At 36.4% G+C, this 22,040-nt stretch overlaps 1 protein-coding gene across 3 annotated transcripts in view; it reads right to left on the bottom strand.

Annotated features, from left to right (window-relative positions):
* The window catches only part of LOC117339463, a 49,112-nt gene extending 27,381 nt beyond the window's left edge, over window positions 1–21,731 (bottom strand). The window contains exons 1-2 of one of the 3 annotated variants that reach the window (XM_033901047.1): window positions 21,623–21,731; window positions 131–285 (exon numbers count right to left, since the gene is read on the bottom strand). In XM_033901047.1, the coding sequence (XP_033756938.1) occupies window positions 131–223 (93 nt within the window). In that variant the 5' untranslated portion in view covers window positions 224–285; window positions 21,623–21,731. The other 2 variants (XM_033901049.1, XM_033901048.1) reach the window with 2 other exon arrangements.
* Between the last annotated feature and the right edge of the window lie 309 nt (window positions 21,732–22,040).

Raw genomic sequence — 22,040 nt, 5'->3', positions numbered from 1 at the left:
CGTTTACCCATCTTGCTAGCGAAGGCTTCTGATTACGTTTCACTCCACGAACCGTTCGTGGAGTGAAACGTAATCAGAAGCCTTGGCTAGCGAAGATGGGGTTTACCTAGATTACCTATAGGTTATATACCTGAAGGAGACTTGAGCAAAGGCTGGAGCGTGGGCTGTCTGCTGCTATGGGCTTGGCCTTCTTCAGGTAGCCCTGCTTTATAATGTTCTCCATGGCCAGTCAGCGAGGTCCTCCACACAGGACTCATGTAATGCATAAGGCACTGGTCACGTCATCTACAAAAAAAAAAGTAAAAATTCTGATGGTTTAAAATCTGATCAATAAAACAACAAGAAAATATGCTGAATGTGTAAACAAAACCACCGCCATTCTAACTAAAAATCAATAAAGTGATGAGAGCAAATGAACAAAAGAGAGCTTTACAAAGAGACCCTTAAAGGAATCTCCCTGAACTCTATAAAGGGTCTCTATGAGAATCCAGTAATCTCCCTGTACTCTATAAAGGGTCTCTATGAGAATCCAGTAATCTTCCTGTACTCTATAAAGGGCCTCTATGAGAATCCAGTAATCTCCCTGTACTCTATAAAGGGTCTCTATGAGAATCCAGTAATCTCCCTGTACTCTATAAAGGGCCTCTATGAGAATCCAGTAATCTTCCTGTACTCTATAAAGGGTCTCTATGAGAATCCAGTAATCTCCCTGTACTCTATAAAGGGCCTCTATGAGAATCCAGTAATCTCCCTGTACTCTATAAAGGGCCTCTATGATAATCCAGTAATCTCCCTGTACTCTATAAAGGGTCTCTATGAGAATCCAGTAATCTCCATGTACTCTATAAAGGGTCTCTATGAGAATCCAGTTATCTCCCTGTACTCTATAAAGGGTCTCTATGAGAATCCAGTTATCTCCCTGTACTCTATAAAGGGCCTCTATGAGAATCCAGTAATCTCCCTGTACTCTATAAAGGGTCTCTATGAGAATCCAGTAATCTCCCTGTACTCTATAAAGGGCCTCTATGAGAATCCAGTAATCTCCATGTACTCTATAAAGGGTCTCTATGAGAATCCAGTTATCTCCCTGTACTCTATAAAGGGTCTCTTTGAGAATCCAGTAATCTCTCTCTACTCTTTAAAGGGTCTCTATGAGAATCCAGTAATCTCCCTGAACTCTATAAAGGGTCTCTATGAGAATCCAGTAATCTCCCTGAACTCTTTAAAGGGTCTCTATGAGAATCCAGTAATCTCTCTCTACTCTTTAAAGGGTCTCTATGAGAATCCAGTTATCTCTCTCTACTCTTTAAAGGGTCTCTATGAGAATCCAGTTATCTCTCTCTACTCTTTAAAGGGTCTCTATGAGAATCCAGTAATCTCCCTGAACTCTATAAAGGGTCTCTATGAGAATCCAGTAATCTCTCTCTACTCTTTAAAGGGTCTCTATGAGAATCCAGTTATCTCCCTGTACTCTATAAAGGGTCTCTATGAGAATCCAGTAATCTCTCTCTACTCTTTAAAGGGTCTCTATGAGAATCCAGTTATCTCTCTCTACTCTTTAAAGGGTCTCTATGAGAATCCAGTAATCTCCCTGAACTCTATAAAGGGTCTCTATGAGAATCCAGTAATCTCCCTGAACTCTATAAAGGGCCTCTATGAGAATCCAGTTATCTCTCTCTACTCTATAAAGGGTCTCTATGAGAATCCAGTAATCTCTCTCTACTCTATAAAGGGCCTCTATGATAATCCAGTAATCTCCCTGTACTCTATAAAGGGCCTCTATGAGAATCCAGTAATCTCCCTGTACTCTATAAAGGGTCTCTATGAGAATCCAGTAATCTCTCTCTACTCTAAAAAGGGTCTCTATGAGAATCCAGTAATCTCCCTGAACTCTATAAAGGGCCTCTATGAGAATCCAGTAATCTCCCTGTGCTCTATAAAGGGTCTCTATGAGAATCCAGTAATCTCCCTGTACTCTATAAAGGGTCTCTATGAGAATCCAGTAATCTCCCTGTACTCTATAAAGGGCCTCTATGAGAATCCAGTAATCTCCGTGTACTCTATAAAGGGTCTCTATGAGAATCCAGTAATCTCCCTGTACTCTATAAATGGTCTCTATGAGAATCCAGTAATCTCCCTGTACTCTATAAAGGGTCTCTATGAGAATCCAGTAATCTCCCTGTACTCTATAAAGGGTCTCTATGAGAATCCAGTAATCTCCCTGTACTCTATAAAGGGTCTCTATGAGAATCCAGTAATCTCTCTCTACTCTATAAAGGGTCTCTATGAGAATCCAGTAATCTCTCTCTACTCTATAAAGGGCCTCTATGAGAATCCAGTAATCTCCCTGTACTCTATAAAGGGTCTCTATGAGAATCCAGTAATCTCTCTCTACTCTTTAAAGGGTCTCTATGAGAATCCAGTAATCTCCCTGTACTCTATAAAGGGTCTCTATGAGAATCCAGTAATCTCCCTGTACTCTATAAAGGGTCTCTATGAGAATCCAGTAATCTCCCTGTACTCTATTAAGGGTCTTTATGAGAATCCAGTAATCTCCCTCTACTCTATAAAGGGCCTCTATGAGAATCCAGTAATCTCCCTCTACTCTATAAAGGGTCTCTATGAGAATCCAGTAAAGCAGAGTGGTGACAACACAACAAGCTGAGTGATTTTAACAACAAGCTGAGTGATGGCAACACAAGCTGAGTGATGGCAACATAACAAGCTGAGTGATGACAACACAACAAGCTGAGTGATGACAACACAACAAGCTGAGTGATGGCAACACAACAAGCTGAGTGATGACAACACAACAAGCTAAGTGATGGCAACATAACAAGCTGAGTGATGACAACACAACAAGCTTAGTGATGACAACACAACAAGCTAAGTGATGACAACACAACAAGCGAAGTGATGACAACACAAGCTGAGTGATGACAACACAAGCTAAGTGATGGCAACATAACAAGCTGAGTGGTGACAACACAAGCTGAGTGATGACAACACAACAAGCTGAGTGATGTGACAACACAACAAGCTGAGTGATGACAACACAACAAGCTGAGTGGTGACAACACAACAAGCTGAGTGGTGACAACATAACAAGCTGAGTGGTGACAACACAACAAGCTGAGTGGTGACAACACAACAAGCTGAGTGGTGACAACACAACAAGCTGAGTGGTGACAACACAAGCTGAGTGATGACAACACAACAAGCTGAGTGATGACAACACAACAAGCTAAGTGATGGCAACATAACAAGCTGAGTGGTGACAACACAAGCTGAGTGATGGCAACACAACAAGCTGAGTGATGACAACATAACAAGCTGAGTGATGACAACACAACAAGCTAAGTGATGGCAACATAACAAGCTGAGTGGTGACAACACAAGCTGAGTGATGACAACACAACAAGCTAAGTGATGACAACACAAGCTGAGTGATGACAACACAACAAGCTGAGTGATGGCAACATAACAAGCTGAGTGGTGACAACACAAGCTGAGTGATGACAACACAACAAGCTGAGTGATGACAACATAACCAGCTGGATGGTTAACACAGAATCACCAAGTATATCAATGCAACAAGAAACCAAATGTCTAACTTCATATTGTAAATGGAAATAAAATACAATGTACTTCGATCCTGACGAGACCGTGATGTTGACCATCAGTGTTCCTGTGGTATGTCTACTACACACATATCCTAACATTCCTGACGAGACCGTGATGTTGACCATCAGTGTTCCTGTGGTATATCTACTACACACATATCCTAACATTCCTGACGAGACCGTGATGTTGACCATCAGTGTTCCTGTGGTATGTCTACTACACACATATCCTAACATTCCTGACGAGACCGTGATGTTGACCATCAGTGTTCCTCTGGTATGACTACTACACACATATCCTAACATTCCTGACGAGACCGTGATGTTGACCATCAGTGTTCCTCTGGTATGACTACTACACACATATCCTTACCATTTTAAAAGTATGTTTGGTAAATGTTCATGGTTTTAATGCTCTTGTGTAAGTTTAAAACATTTTATAAATCAATTCTGCATTGGAATATTTCAGTATATCAATCTAGATACTTTATACATATATTGTATATCATACTACATGCAGGCTTGCCTTCAGTGGTCCAACGATCTCACATCTCAGAGCAAGATATCATTATACATAAAAAAAAGATATAATAAAATGTTTGAGACATTGGCTTTTCAATACTTACTGTAGAAACTGTCTTAATAAAAAGACATGAACCGTTGAGTTAGAAATCTGCTCTGATGAAACTTACTGATAAGTTTATATACTATAATGGATTGCCCGGGCGATTGTTCACATCAGAGATACCTTATCACATGGTGAACATAGTTTTTATTTCCTTTTTATCCAACTGTGTTTCCTTAAAATCCTCCCGTATATATGTCCTGATAAAGGTTTGTAATTTCAGAACAAAACAAAACATCTTTGTTAAACAATCAAGCCCCATTCCAATTAATTGGTAACTGTAGCACATCACTTTATATTGAACCTGTGTGAGCAACATTTCAAAAAAATGTGTATATGCCTAAAATAAAAAATGAACATGACTTTGATCAATGTAAATACTTTATGTATGATGTGTGTAAGGATATTTTCTATAAATAACTTACAATGCAGAATAAACGTGACAAGCCTGAAACAAGAATACCTTTTACATAGCTATATGTCTGTAACATAGACCTGAAATATGAAAGTACATAGCAATGTAACTTGATGAACCTGCATTGAAGCATGCAACAGGTGACTGGGCTTGAAGGTGGAGTTATCCAAGCATAATTCAATTTAGCACAAAGTCAATATCACAAAACTTCTCCTGTACTCATGTACATGTACTGTCTGATAGATTTACTCCTGTACTGTTTGTATCACAACATCTGTCTGATAGATTTACTCCTGTACTGTCTGATAGATTTACTCCTGTAATGTCTGATAGATTTACTCCTGTACTGTCTGATAGATTTACTCCTGTACTGTCTGTATCACAACATCTGTCTGATAGATTTACTCCTGTACTGTCTGTATCACAACATCTGTCTGATAGATTTACTCCTGTACTGTCTGATAGATTTACTCCTGTACTGTCTGTATCACAACATCTGTCTGATAGATTTACTCCTGTACTGTCTGATAGATTTACTCCTGTACTGTCTGTATCACAACATCTGTCTGATAGATTTACTCCTGTACTGTCTGATAGATTTACTCCTGTACTGTCTGTATCACAACATCTGTCTGATAGATTTACTCCTGTACTGTCTGATAGATTTACTCCTGTACTGTCTGTATCACAACATCTGTCTGATAGATTTACTCCTGTACTGTCTGATAGATTTACTCCTGTACTGTCTGATAGATTTACTCCTGTACTGTCGTCTAGTTTTTACATTGTCTGTCCGATATGCTGATTCTATTTCACCCCTTATAATTAGGAACACAAAGTTTAACTTCTCATAAGGCAATCATGTTTGTGTCAGTTTTTGAACAATTTATATCATATATTTATTAAACAAAATATATGAAGTACAGCACACTGGTTTATCACATGTATACACCAATTAAGTCTTAATAAGTAAATAAACATATCTTCACTATGTTTTAGGTAAGGGGGAGAGCCTTATACCTTCTCAAACACACCATATAGAGTTGCTAATAGAACAATGGCAATAAAACAAATTCACAAAAAACAACACCTACATACATATACTTACCATACTTTTTCATGCCCTTTTTACCCTGTTACAAAGCTGACACATATCTATATTGTACCAGAAAGAGTCTTCATCCGATGAAGAGCCCTGCAGTGACACAATTTGTTCCCAGCCCAGTTCAAAACATTTCACAAATTACACTGACACAAAGGTTAGTGTGGCATTTGATTTGGCAGCACATACACAAATAACTTTCCTTCTGAGCTTCAAACACCGATCATTACAATCCATATAATGATGTACTTTAATAGAAAGACTTTCAGCTGGAATTTTATTTTTCATCATTTTTATATATTTTTCTAGTTTTATTATAATTTTTTTTTTTTTTTTTTCATAAAAGACAAAAATTGCTGCATCAGTTTCATAATGCCTAGCTATTAATGAATTTTTTATTAAAAGAATTTGATAAGAAAAACTTCTGATTAAAAAATATTGACTGAAAGCAATTCGGCCCGGAGTTATAATTTCATAATTCTTCATTCTGGGCAATTATAACCAATATGAGGTGCACTTCAAATGTATCCGAATGAAAATTTGTCATCTGTTTTATATATTTGTATAAAAAAAACAATCTATACAGTGTATGACTGAATCATCTGTCTGATAACTATTGTCCACTGTATATTGTATGCTATTTACAAAATTAGAAAAGTTTTTTTTTTTTTTTTTTTTCAGCTGATGATATTATTATCATTAGCTATGAATTTGTCTACAACAAATATATGCAGATGATACAGAAATAATTTCTCTATTGCACATACATGTTGTGATCGAGATGACATTTACAAAGAGGTGACATTTACATATATTAGTCCTTCATCATGCACAGTACAGCATGCTTACCATATTTGATCTTATAAAAGTTAATAATTTCTTCTTCTTCAACCTTCAAAGCAGGTGTCATTTTTGGCAATTACTACTATATGATTTACAGGGTTATTTACAGTAACAGTGAGGTGTAGGGTTTTTGGTTTTTTTTTTTTAACCATTTGACCATAGTGATACTGTAGAAGGTTCAAATTAAACAAAGGAAAAAGAAGAATATACGAAAAGGAGAAACAAGATAATTTTGTTTGTTTGTTAATTTTTAACTTAATTAATTAATCCAAGGATTAGCTTCAAACTAGCCTAATTATGATGGTTCTTGGCCTCATGGTTGTTGTTTAAGTCATTTAAAGGGAGAAGTTTACACTGGACGACATACGGCTGACAGACCATGCACAAACTGACCCTTTCGGCTAGGTGACCTACTTATAAAAATCCCTAAAAACACCCACTAAGCTGACAAGTGACCAATGAAGTCCATCTATGAAGAGAAAAATATGAAAATTTTTAAATTGATGCTGACTGAACATTCTTCACCTCTTACCTGTCTGTTGACAATAAGATTGTAAGGGTTGTTAAAATCTCGTCCTGTCCTCTTGGTAGGTAATATTGAAGGTTACAGGGTATATAATGCTTCACTAATTATACATATGTAGGCTTAATTATCTCAAGTGTCCCTAATCCTATCCTTAGCTGTGTCAGAGGATACACACTACAAACATCTATCATATTATGGCAAATTGTTGAATATGACCTTTGGCTCAGTGTGTATGACGTGTTACCCATTCAATGTATGTGCCTGTAAATTTGGCCTTAAAACTCTCTCCCTTTTCACACTCAATTTTACACACATTTATAGATATATTTAGAAACAAGAGGCCCATGGGCCTTAACTGAGTCACCTCAATTTTTGAAATGTTTCAGTCAATTAAATCCTTTTTTTACCCCACCCCTGGGGGGGGGGGGGGGGGGGCAGTAACCTGCTAGTTCGAACCAATTCAAGTTAGAATGAATTCCAATAGAAATTTAACAAATGATGATCAAAAATATAATTTCCCTATATATATTATTTCAAAGTTTATCCCTGCCCAATGAACAAACATGCCACACCAGGGTCATGAAATTCACAATTTTGGTAAAGCACTTTCAGACAAATCCATCTATGGTATGAAGAATATGTTGATTCTACTATAGATGGGTCTTGAGAAGAAAATTTCAGTTAATTTGACCCTTTTTGGTCCAGCCCCTCGGGGCACCGTATACATCATTCACAATTTTGGTTGACTTTTGGCCATGGAAGAATTCTGCAAAACTTCATTGAAATTGGTTCAGGTACCCCTGTGTTGCTGAGAAGTAAAAAATGTAAATTTTTTACGTATGTACAAAGCACAACCATTTCAGAAATGTGTGGAAAAATTGCAATATATTATGAATCATATCAAATAATTAGCAAGTTTAATATTTCAAAGTAATCAATTGATATAAATCCGTACAAAAAAATAAAAATAACAAAAATTGCGAACTACTTTTTGTGTGTTATCATTTCCATGACACCATGAAGCAGCCTTCATGTGTTAGCCAATCAAAACACATTAAACCACCAGTCAAAGGTCATCGTGTCAGCCAATCAAAATGCATTTTTTATTCCAAACTTTTTCTTTGATGTAGGTCAAAGGTCAATATGTAGGCCAGAGTGATTGTACTTTTGGTACATCGCACATCACCTCACCTTAAGCTAGATGAACTCATGACCCAAGTGTGATGCTTACAAGTACTTAGTAGTGTAGGAATAGAGCTGGACAAGATAATGTGCAGAAGGATGGAAGGATAGAATAACCGATGAACACATGATGCAAAAGTTTTGCCAAAACAATAGTCCCCTCCTCTCCTTCCCTCCTCTCCTTCCCTCCCTCCTCTCCTTCCCTCCTCTCCTTCCCTCAGCCAGGGAACTGGTTGGGACTAACAATTAATCACCGCATCCAAGCAGAGTAATTTTGAAAAGGGGATAATTGTAGTAAATGCTGACAACCTCAATGAACAAGACAATCATCTTGATAGTGGGGTGTACTCACAGTTGTAGGATCAAATATGGTATTTAATTATGAAATCATGATTGTTGTAAATAATTGAATACAACAGGAAATTATGGAACATCACGAAGTGTCAGATCATGTATGATGTACATGTATAATGCTTCCTGTTGGCTGTACATGTGGATTATGTAGTACACCAGTGAAATTTAGACTCATTATGTTTAATTATTTACTTTTTTTTTTTTTTTATTTCGTTTACAATCTTGTGAATGAGTTACTAATAATTTCTTAACAAAGAAATCTGTCTCTGATTTCCCCTTTAAATGCATGAGCATGTCTGACTTTTGTGATATTACTCACTGAAAGGACAGATCAGTCTTACATTTGTATTTGGCCTCTGGGTACCATTTCCAGGTTACATCATAGTGCAAAGGGAGTATATTGACATTAAAACAAATTGTCACAAAACTGTGTGTGTGAAGAGATTTACAAAACCTGTAAAGATCAGGTCTCAATTTATTTCTATAAAATCATTGGAAGGAAGATATTCCGAATGTTAAAACCGAGGAGTAAACCAACTCCTGAATCTACAAGATACACTGGGGTTAACAACACAATAAAATTAGGGCAAAGTACCACCATATTTATCCACAAATAAGCCCCCTTCTTCATATTTGCATAATAATCAATCTTAAAACAGTAAGCTTAAAGTGGATCACAAATAATGCCCATCCCTCAAAAAATTGAGTACTACACCTTAATATGCTGATTAGCCAAAAGGTTATTAAAGGCCAATAAAACTATTGAACACTAGGTGATGGGTCTTCTATAGGATAAATACAGTATTCACGACATGTGTTCTATAGGAAGTCCAGGGGGCTAACACAAATACAAAATAGGAGGCATATGACATCGAGAAATACATTATAGCTAGCTTTTTCTCTGAAATGCAATGATATGGATAGGGCTTATTATTAGACATGGGCTTATTGTCAGAGTAATTTTTGCCACAAGGATAGGTCAAATACCCTTGTACAATCTACTGAGATCAGAAATTACTTTTTTATAACAGGAATTACATGGTAAAGGATATCTAGAGAAGAACCGCATAGAAAGTTTCAGTATTCAGAAATCGTCCCGAGATATCTGCCTAACAGCCGTTCTGTTGAAAAAAAATAGCAGTCGGATATGTTGCCAATACAATTGCACGGGGATACTTAATGTGCGGATATTTAGAAGTGTTTTTCTGATGTAGAAGTGTGAATATATATACTGTAAATGTGGAAATTTACGCGAGGGGGAAATTTACGCTTATTACACAGAGTACTTTTGAGCGTGAAAATTTCCCCCACACGTTTTATTTTAATATCAATTTGCATAATCTCGATCTACAAACGAAGGTGGATTGATAGCAAAAATTACCCAACGTGTATAGTTTACATATCAAAATCGCGAAATTAACCCCCCGCGAAAATAACCACGTTTACAGTAGTATTTGCAGAACTTATGAGGTTGTGATGAAGGCGAGTAAAATCAATAGCAGGTTGAATGGTCATTTCATCACCGGTTCATGAAATCTTACTCTTGTTTAATTTAAAGGTTTAGTGTTAAAGATGGGTATATACACCATTCCATGTGGCTATTAATGATGTCATAAGACATTCAGAAATGCGCAAACCACGGCGTCGTGTCACTCCCCTCTGTTTTGTCGCAATTGTTGACTTTAACCAGATCTCGAGAGTTGGCAAAGAAGAGTTCGGCTTTGGAAAAACTGCCAGTACATTTACCTTTACCACAACGACTAGCAACGGTTTGTATGGGATATGAATAAAACAAAGAAGAACAAAAAAATAAGAGATCATAACAAACACAATATATGATGTGCTCTTACATATTTGTTTTTTTTTCATTTTTAATTATCCTGTATATATCCTGAGTAAACAGACAACTCAAGCGAATGTGATAGTGATGTGAATGTGATAGTGATGTGAATGCGATAGTGATGTGAATGTGATAGTGATGTGAATGTGATAGTGATGTGAATGCGATAGTGATGTGAATGTGATAGTGATGTGAATGTGATAGTGATGTGAATGCGATAGTGATGTGAATGTGATAGTGATGTGAATGTGATAGTGATGTGAATGCGATAGTGATGTGAATGCGATAGTGATGTGCCCGTGTGTTTTTTTTTTAAGCACTTCATTGAAAGTGCATAGCCAAGTGCGGTATGCACGTACATGTACGTCGAAAAATGGATGAAATATTTCGGATCTATAGATTTTTTGTCACATACTGTAATTTTACGGTTATATCTTAGAAAAGATTTCTTAATACTGAAACTTCATGTACTGTTTAAAAATCTCAACTGGAACTTTCAGCTTTAACTCTACAATCATATCTCGCACTAAGCAAAATTTACAACATAACATATCCATCATTTGATCACACAAAACCAATGACAGACTTTGTTACACTCGAAGATCATATTTATATACATACAACTTGAACTTTGATTAGTCACCCAGATAACACACAGCAACATGCTGACTCAAGTAAATGGAAAATGTGACATGTAAACACCATAAACTTTAAAGTACTCTGTCACTTTTTCCTGAAGGTTTATCTAGTCTCATTGGAGTCAATACAAAAACAATACCACCTTGTACTGCAACATCGTGCCACTCAGTGCACATGCATTTACTCCATCCTACATACTCAGCCCTATACATGTATCTATAAAAGGGCTACAGACTCCACACTGTACCTCGACGGACAAGTTACAACCTAATAGTAGATTGGTCAGTCGTCATATAGTGGATGTTTTTTAATTTTTTTAACATCCTTTTAACAGTCAGGGTCATTAAAGGACATGCCAGGTTTTGGAGGTGGAGGAAAGCCAGATCATGATCAGTACCCGGAGAAAAAACACCAGCCTACAGTCAGTACCAGGCAACTGCCCCATGTGCATTTCGAACTCGCATCCCAGAAGTTGAGGGCTAGTGATAAAGTGTCGGGACAACTTAACCACTCAGTCTCCGATATAGTGGACAATATGGACAACTTAGCAATGTCTAATTCACAGTGGCATTTTGTACAGACCCAGAAAGACTTAGGACTTAACGCCAACAACAAAATTCACTTTTGACCTCTTGACCCGTATGAGGAAGTCTTTGCGTCCTGTCCCCCTGTCAACTTTAACAAGAGGCCTAATGGACCTGTATTGCTCATGATTATTTGACATTCACTTCTTTGATGATTCTCAGCTTTCACTTAAAGAACTAATGGGGTATCATACCTACTGGCTAGCCAAATATCTTGATTCTAAGCCCTTTAGTACATCATCAGAAGTTATTTGAGTGTGGTTTTAACAAATCTGACTCTGGTGGCCATGAATAACAGTCAGGTCTTTTCTTTTCACAAATTTTGTTGGATATCATCACAGCCAATCTACCAGACAAATATCTTGATTCTAAGCCATTTAGTTAATTGAAAGAAGTCATTTGCATGTTTTAATGAATTTTAACCTCAGAGACCTAGCTTGAAAAAGAGCTAGTCAAGGGTATTTCCTTTTACAAACTTTGTCGGATGTCATCCCAGGAAATTATAACTCATACATTGTGATTCTAAGCCAAGAAGAAGTCATTTAAATGTTTTAATATGACTTATTTGGACTTAGTTTTTGCTCAAGGTCATTTATCTTATTTTCACTAACTTTGTGGGGCTCCATCCCAGGAACCTAAAGCTACCAGCCAAATATCATGCTGACCCAGGCATTTTTCTTAAGAAGTTTTTAAAAAGAACAAGAGGCCAGGCCCATGGGCCTTAAAATATTTCAGTCAATTTGACCCTTTTTGACCCCGCCCATCCGTCTCAGTGGGTCAGTCAGGGCCAACATGTACATACCGCCAAACTGTCATCCCAGCCTGATCATTCAAAACAAGTTAGAGTGATATTCCAATAGAAATCAAACAAATAATAGTCAAAAATGTTATTTCTCTATATAAACCATTGTAAAGTTTACCCCCTCCCCTGGGACAAAAGTGAGACCCCAGGGTCATGAAATTCACAATTTTGAAATACCTGGGTAAAGCAATTTAAGACCCATCTATCTATGAAGAATAATTAATTCTACCTTATTTGACCCTTTTTGGCCCCACTCCTCAGTCCCTTTGGGGGTGAGGACCATGCAGTTTTTGCAAAGTTTCATTTAAATTGGTTCAGAAAAGTCGAAAATGTATGACACACAACACACAATGACTGACAAAAGGCAACTAGAATATAGGTCACTTGAGACTATGTCTCATGTGACCTGAAAAATGTATACCGTATGGACGACGGATATACATGGGCAGTTGACATTTAGTAACACAACAACTTTTATCTTATTACATTTAAAGTAGGGTTTTTTTCACGAGTTTTGAATATCTTATTAACATAATTTGTACATATGACCCTGCTGTTATCTGCAAAAATTCTGCAAATAAGCAATGGTCAGTCACTCTGTCAGGCAAGCTAGTTTATGGAGGTGTGTGGCAATGATACATCAAATATGCATTAAAATTATCATAACACTGTAATGCCCAACTAATGTTTTATATCTTTCTAATAAAATCAAGATTAAGGCTGTAAAGCAAACTACAAGTGATTTTATCCATTTCAATAGATCGCTGTTATCTGAGAAATTTTGGGAACAAATTGCAATGACAGAAAACAGATCCAAAATAAAAAGATGGAAATATTTATACACAAAAATCAATAATAAAATATATATATCATTCTATATACAGTATGTGTAGTACATAACATTGTGTGCTGCCAGCTAGTACAGACATATTATAGCAGCTGATTAAAAATAATATGGTGTAGGCAGAAGGCAGGTATATGTAGGTCGTTAGCCCAAATCTACCGTATTCTCCCTAATAAGTTAAAGTGTACCTGTGGGTACTGTATAACCAGAGATCCCAGGGAAACCTAACAGCACCCATCATCAAATCTTTATTGGTCCTATATGAAAAACAGATCTTTTCTTTTCTTGTCTCGTCTCTCCACTCTTCCTCTTAATCATTAGATATGAACCCAGCAAAACAAACAAAACAAACATTTGATAACTGTGGAATATATGAAGTCCTAGAAAGATCTAAGAACTAGTGTACACAACTACAAAGTGTATTTGAAACCAGGACTCCAAAATGGATGTAAGTAATATAAATCCAACAAAGCATGGCGGCCACCACCAACACCAGAAGGTCGAAAACTAGAAAATAAGATGTTTTGCTAAGTTACATAATTTCAACTGTCAAAATCAAAGATGGACATCTGTTGGCCATTTTTTGTGCACAACTAAGTACCGAGGGGAACCTTCATGTGAAGTTTTGCGAAAATCCTTCCAGCTAAGTACTTCTCAAGAAATAGTGGTTACAAGAATCGTTTAGGGACTGATAGATATGGGGTGATTTGAATAGCCCACCATCCTACCTACCTTTTTTGTGGGTAGAGGATGGATGGACTCAAATTAAGGTTTGTGGAATGTTTCAGCAACCTTTTTATTTAAATTGGTTTAAGGGTTTCAGATAAACTTAAAAAATGTCAAGTGTTTATATCTGACAAGCATGCATGGGTATTGCTTAAAGCAATACAATGTCATGTTCCCTACCAGCCCCCTCCAAAAATAGTAACGGTGACATTGACCTTGACAAAAAAAACCTGAAACTTGAACTTGATCTGTAGCTACATACCAACTTTCACCAACATACCTTGAAGCATGGAAGAGAAAAGTGCGGCAATCTGAGTGGACGGACTGATGGACGGACGGATGAAACCTATAGTACCCCCGTTCCACAGGTAGGGGACAAATAATGAATAGCAATAGGCGATCACATGCAGTTACATTTGTACTTCATCTGTTCCAATTCCTGTACTCATAGAATTTTGACGGGACTCACAGAATTTCTGGAAATAGCTAAACTTAATTAACATTGTGGGATTTTTTTGTTTTTAGCAATACATGTACAGTTGGAAAGGTTTGGTTTGGTTTGGTTTGGTTTATTTTGTTTGACTTCCTACTAACAGCTAAGGTCATTTAAGGACGGCCTCCCGTGCGTGCGACATGCATGCGTGTGGTGAGTGCGTATGTGTGTTTTGGGAGGCTGCGGTATGTTCGTGTTAAGTCTCCTTGTGATAGGCCGGAACTTTTGCCGATTTATAGTGCTACCTCACTGAAGCATACTGCCGAAGACACCCAGCAGCACACCCCACCCGGTCACATTATACTGACAACGGGCGAACCAGTCGTTCCACTCCAAATATTCTGAGCGCTAAGCAGGAGTAGCAACTACCATTTTTAAAGACTCTGGTATGTCTCGGCCAGGGGACAGACCGCAAAGCCTTCCTCACAGGGGCGAACGCTCAACTACAGTTGGAAAGGACTCATTAAATAAATTATAGATTGATCACTGCTACATATTGCATGCACATATTATGGTTACCTGATGAGAATTGATCTAGTCATCAAAAAATCAAGTATGTTCATAAGAATTAATTATTAATGCAGTATTCTCCAGGATGATCTATTTAGGGTCAACTTAACTAACGATCCGTCGTGTTCATGCGGAGATACTGAAAACAATTTCCATTTCTTCTATTCTTGCCTATTATATACACTAACTAGAAATCAATTACTAAACAATCTCAGAAGTTTAAATCTTCTAGACTTTTTGTTATATGATATAAATACCTTCTTGTGGGGAAACCCAAATCTGTCTGAAGTCCTGAATAATGAGATTTTTAACTACGTATGCAAATACATTAAAGATACAGACCGTTTTGAGCACCTTAACATCTTTCTTAAGAAATACAACTTTAAAATTTTAATCAATTCATGCGGCAACCAGGTAAAAAATGTTGTGCTAAAAATTGGGCATTGAAACAGCTGTCAACAACCAGTTTTTAACTATTTTCTTTCTTTTTTTCTTTCTCTTTCTCCTTTGCTAATCCTTTCCAACAGTGCTATTTATCCAAATAATAACAGTCGGACTTTGTTATCTCGAACAGGAAGAATCATCTGTTCGGAAATCATATAGCAACGTATAATCTTAAAAAATTGAATACACAACTTAAATATTATTGAGTCTATATTATCAAAATAGATACAGTCCCATTTCTAGCAATCAGGAGAGCTCGAGATAACCATGTCCAATTGAAACTGAAATTGTAATTGTAATTCTAATTCACTGTAAAGTATTTACAAATTGATTTATAGCTAATATGCAGCCATGATTCACTGTTAACGTTTGATGTATGTTCAGGAGAGGGCCTCGATAAGTTTTAGAACTTGTGCCCAAATCCTATTTGTCACTAAAATTATGAACCAATCAAAGGCAAATAAATATGTTTAAACCAATTAATTATTTTTTTCAACTGTGATTTCACATAGAATTTTTTTCTTTTGAACAATTTCAATATTTAACTTACTAACTTACATTGCAATTATTTAGTGAAATACTAATACAACCATACCACTGCACTTGAACACTCAATATTGAAAATGATCACCATCGGAATAAAAACTGCAACTGCTTTCATTTTGATGTAAAAATGTACTTCTAGTCAGAATATACACCTCCTTAATTTACAACTATAAAGTCAGCATCAGTCCCGCACCTGACGCCGCCTATCAAAACTTACCACACACATGCATCCTGCATACACAGGAGGTCGTCCTCAAATGACCAGACGTGTTGATACATGTAGGACGTTAAGCATAACAAACCAATCCTTTTACTGACTTGTTAAATATGTGGTAATAAAAACAGAAATAATTCTTTTTGGGGAAAAACAGGTAGGACTACGCTTAAACATTATTGGGCGAGTGCACATATCGAAACAAGGTATGGAAAATAGAGGCTTTATATATAGATACTGGTAAGCTACTTAAACAAGACGTCCACTCTGACAGGACTAACTCAGAGACAATCCTATTTGACTCAACTGTGAAAATAGATGGGAGACAAAACCTAGCCATCAGCTGTTGAGAGTACAAACTGCTTAGAGCACTAAATCAATACTGATGATGCATACGTGTCTGTCTCACATAAATTATAAACCACAACAAACACAGGGAAAATAATGCTGCCATTCACAGAACTTTGTGTCAAAATGAAGGCTTTAACAACAGCTCAGCTGGAGGTAGAATAAATCATAAAAGCAAAAAGTAAATTTGACTGAAAATTTCTATCAGTCTGCGTATGAAGTATGAAAATTCCCTGGAGTATAATCTATAAATGGAATAATTATCTAGCACAATACTTCAAAAAGTTTGTTGCTCGACCAAAAAGGGAGGAGTACCATTAGTGATAACTTACAGTAGTTTGGTTGGTTGGTTTTTGTTTAACGTCCTATTAACAGCCAGGGTCATTTAAAGACGTGACAGGTTTTGGAGGTGGAGGAAAGCCGGAGTACCCGGTCAGTACCTGGCAACTGCCCCACGTAGGTTTTGAACTTGCAACACAGAGGTGGAGGGCTAGTGATAAAGTGTCGGGACACCTTAACCACTCGGCCACCGCAGCCACTACTTACATTAGTACCTGATGATATTTATCAGCAAATAAGCCCCCTGACCCCCACCCAGTGTCAAAATTCAGTACCATATTTATCCTCAAATATGCCCCTCCCCTAGTGTAAAAGTTCATAGTACCACATTTATCCTCAAATAAGCCCAATTCCTAGTATAAATGTTTAGTACCATATTTATCCTCAAATACCGTAAGCCCCCTCCCCTAGTGAAAAAGTTTAGTACCATTTATTCATCCTCAAATAAGCCCCCTCCCCTAGTGTAATAGTTTAAAACTGTATTTATCCTCAAATTCATCCTCAAATAAGCCCCCTCCACAAGTGGTAATGTTCAGTACTGTATTTATCCTCAAATAAGCCCCCTCCCCTAGTGTGAAAGTTTAGTACTGTCTTTATCCTCAAATAAGCCTCCTCTCCTAGGGTTAAAGTTTAGTACTGTATTTATCCTCAAATAAGCCCCCTCCACTAGTGCAAAAAATATGTATTAAAGCTTGGGAGGGCTTATTTGTAAACCACTTTTAGCTTATTATTTTATACGTGAAATCTGATGATTCTGCAAAAATGAAGGATGGGGCTTATTTGAGGAAAAAAATACAGAATTCTGAAATAACAAACTTGATACTCTAATTCCATCAAGGATGTAGATCTTGACTACAAGTTATTTTTTTCAATTTTGAATGATATAAATTAGGTTTATATTATTTTATATCCTGTAAGCTGAATATGATCTACAATCAATGACTCCTATAGTTCACTGAAAGTTGAACTCTTAGATATTGATTTATACATATTTTGATCATCTTTTCCAGTCAAAATGGAGACCACTGTTACATATTAATGTGCAGCTTGTCTAACATAACATATCAAGGAAAAAACTAAAACGAGATATTAGAGTTTAAGATAAACCATCTGAACATCTGATTTAGCATGTTGATATATATATTAAAGCTTTGTTAGGCTAACTCAAATCTCCTAAATGTTAAAAAAAAATCCTTTTTTAATTAAAATTATATATATTACATATAATCTTATTGGAAAAAAGAATCCATATGTTAGATTATTACCAGATAGTTGTAGGAAGCTGAAAACAAGGAAGTATACGGTAAATTCCTAAATCACATCAAATTCAAAGTGCATATACATGTATGCTGTTGTCATCATTCCAAAATGAAAGTACTGTCTTCATGGCATATAAAAACTGGACAATATTTCAATAATGTAGAATGCAATGGTCAAAATTATTTTGAGTTATGATTCTCTGTACAATTAACTTACCACAACTTTTCTCTGTGTTTTTTATACAATTGCCATGCATGTACATGTAAGTACTGTTAGATCGACTGGTATAAATGTATTAACTTCCTGGTCCGTCGACACACATGTTATAGGATCAAGAGACGAGTCCTCAAAATGAACATGACCCTTGTGTAAATTACAGACAATAATAAACAAAATTGAAAATGAATTCTTTTTGTTAGACACTACATTTTTTATGTTGTGGTATATGCAGTACCATGCAATTCAAACAAAAAATGAGGACATGTTCATGTGACCTGTTATATTACATAAAGAATGACATGCTTGGAAACCATATGTGGTTGGGTAAACACATGAATACATGTGTACACACCTGCTATTTAACAACATGTACAGGCAGTGTTCTGAATGCATGTAATGCTTCCTCTTGCATTGGCATGATAATACAATTAAAACAAACAACATTATGTGCACATACTGGTAAACATTACATGGATATGAAAATGGCTAATTTAACTTAATTGAATCATTGAATAAGAATTTTAATATGAACATTTATGAGTATACATGTTAAGTATAGTCTCATATTTATGTATAATTTTGGGAAGAATATTGATGAATTGAGAAGAAAATTTTCAGGAATAAACTGTAGATTTGGGAATTTGGCTTGGATATGAAATTTATGTACATTTTATTGGGAATGTGGTCCATTATGCCCCCTCTCCCCCCCCCCCCCCCCCCCCCCCTCAAAAAAAAAACAACAAACAAACAAAACCCTCAGAAAACTTTCTGATGCCTCTGTCCATATATATAAAGAAAGTATTAGTCATGTAATATTTTTACTATATATATTTCATGCATTTTGACAAATTTTCAATGATTTATTACATGTTACATCTCAAATTTGAGTCGGTCATATATGTTAGTATCTAGGTCACCATTACTATAAATAGAATGATACATTGTATTATATGTTTGTTTTCTGTTAATGTTATCCTGGTGGCCTTGATGAGATAAAATGAATAAATAAATAAAGTTAACATTTGTCCATCCTTTTCTAATTTAATGGAGGCAATGTAATTTGTGAAAATATAGAAACATTTAGACCAAATTATAACACCCCGAAGTGACAACTTATAACTACCTCTATGTACTAGTCATGCCAACACATACAGTAGGCCTGTACTCTGTACATGTCACAGGTACATGGGGTCAGGAACTAAAGTTATAATGAAATTGTCGAATTTTAATTTGTAACATCATTTCTTTTATATTGATTACATAACATCGATTATAAAGTGCTTTTTCAAAAAACACCCATTTCTGGTTGTTATAATTTAATCTATATTTAGTTTAGTACCTGTGATACATGTCTGTCTAGAATTTGAATCCTGCTCCATTTTTTTTTTTTTTTTTTTAGATGTAATGTTAGAGACCATTTTCCTTGTTTACTAGTGTACAATCTTTGAGAGGAAATAATATAACCTTATGGTTAATGTTATAAATAGTATCAATTAATTGTTGTCAGAGAGAGAAAATGATGGAGGTTACTTAGCACTTTAAGCAGTTACAAGGCTGCCTGGTTCAATGACTTATGAAGATGATTTTAGCTAGATTAAGTACAGACTTTGATGTATACAATATAGACGACTTAGATATATACATGTATATACAATATAGACAATCTACTGTAAATCTGTGGATAAAGGCATCAAAATAACATGAAATTAATGCAATAATAGTGAGATTGCGACTAGCCTTAGATAAGGATATGCACCTCCCCTCTTAATTGCCTCTTGAGTTTGTTGAATGTTTTAAGGAAGTGAAAACAAAACCAATATATATGTAAAAAGAACGGGTCGAAGTGGTTTGTACATAATGTTAAATACTGTCTCTGCACTCAGCTGACGGAGCATGCTGGCCTTCTTTGGCTCAGGGGGTAGCGCTGTGGCTTATCATACCAGAGACATGTGTTCAATTCCTGTTGGGGTATACTCAGCAGGAATGTGTTTTCCCTGCTTTTTCACATATAGGCCTATATTAACCGACATTATATATATACCCACATATATATAGACAATACATGGTCAGTGTCTCAAAATTAAAGCTGTATTTTGGCAAGGGTAAAGAAAGACAAAAGTGGCAAGCCAGCTGGCGAGCCACTTTTGTCTTTCTGTCCCAAGCCAAAAATACAGCTTATATTTTAAGACACTGATCATGTATTCTATTTATCCTGCAGGCTGCAACAGATATCAAAAATAATCATTTTGAATTGAAATGGTATCAACAATAATCTAAATATGTTCACCTTTTAAATGTTGTCACTTGGAAGTAGGCTAGTCGAATTGGCGCATGTGCTCAACCTATAGGTAGTGGAACTGGACTGGGCTCACAGAACACCAGTGGCCAAGTAGCTTAAATGGTTAGAGCGTCCTTCTAGAGTTCAGAGGTCCCGAGTTCGAGCCCGGGGTTTGAGTCAAGCTCTGGTTGTTGCATTTTTCCTGCCCTATATTTATGGCACCCAACTAAATATCTAGTCTACAGAGGTGATAGCTAGGGTTTTTGTATGTGTCTTTGGGTTGAAGGAGCTCGAGGGAGCTAGCTAGGAATGTAGCAGAACTGAACTGGGCTGAACGCTGGTTGCCATGTAGCTTAAATGGTCAGAGCGTCCGTCTAATAGTTTGGAGGTCCTGGGTTTGAGTCCCAGTTTGGTAATTGCATTTTCCCTCTCATATTACATATGTATAATTAGCTATACATGTACAATACAGGTATTGGGGGTCCCAAGTTTGAATCCCGGTCTAGCCCTCTCCTGAACCACAACTGTGGTGATCTTGTCAACAATAAATACATAATATCAATAGCTACTGTATCAATATACTCCATTTTAAATGTCATTGAATGTCCAAAATACTAAAATATGTGTGTCCATAATCTGTGTACTGACCTGTGTCTAAATATCACCTGACGACGACCGTATCTTTATCCCCCCGTAGTCAAAGACTGACTCACTTAATTCCTCGTTAGTCACAAGGAAGCTGCTATGTTACTGAAGCCAACATGTGGGTATCGTTGACAAATCGAAGTGCTGGAATTTTCAACGACAAACACCTGTTGCAGTGAAACAAAACACTCCAGATATTATCTTGAATAAGACCTTATTACCTTTCTTAATTTAGCCTCTGCTAAATCGCCAAGAAGTCATCATTCTCGCCTCCGAAATAATTTTCATCCTCATTCCGTCTGCTCTTCATCAATTTTCACTTCCGTGTCAAGCGCCATCACACAACATAGTTAATGGGAGATAACTCTTAGTAGCGCGCTGATAAACATTTGGCCTAAATAACTAGGCCAAGAGAAGTGCAGACGGTTTATTTAAAGGGACTGATTTAATTAAGATCTGGTCATTGATTAATAAACGAAAGACATAACGTTTAACCACAACTTATATGAAACCAACTTCTAAAAAGAAACGCGCACATGCGCGTGTTAGGAGACGCTCAAAATATTATCATAAAAATATCTAAAACCACAGTAAACATATCCTGGGCTCACAAATAATTATTTGAAACTCGCTGTCTAA

Source organism: Pecten maximus, chromosome 12 (genome assembly GCF_902652985.1).
Source record: "Pecten maximus chromosome 12, xPecMax1.1, whole genome shotgun sequence".
Taxonomy (NCBI): domain Eukaryota; kingdom Metazoa; phylum Mollusca; class Bivalvia; order Pectinida; family Pectinidae; genus Pecten; species Pecten maximus.
Note: the sequence above shows the minus strand (reverse complement) of the source record. Positions and strands in the feature narration are given on the sequence as shown.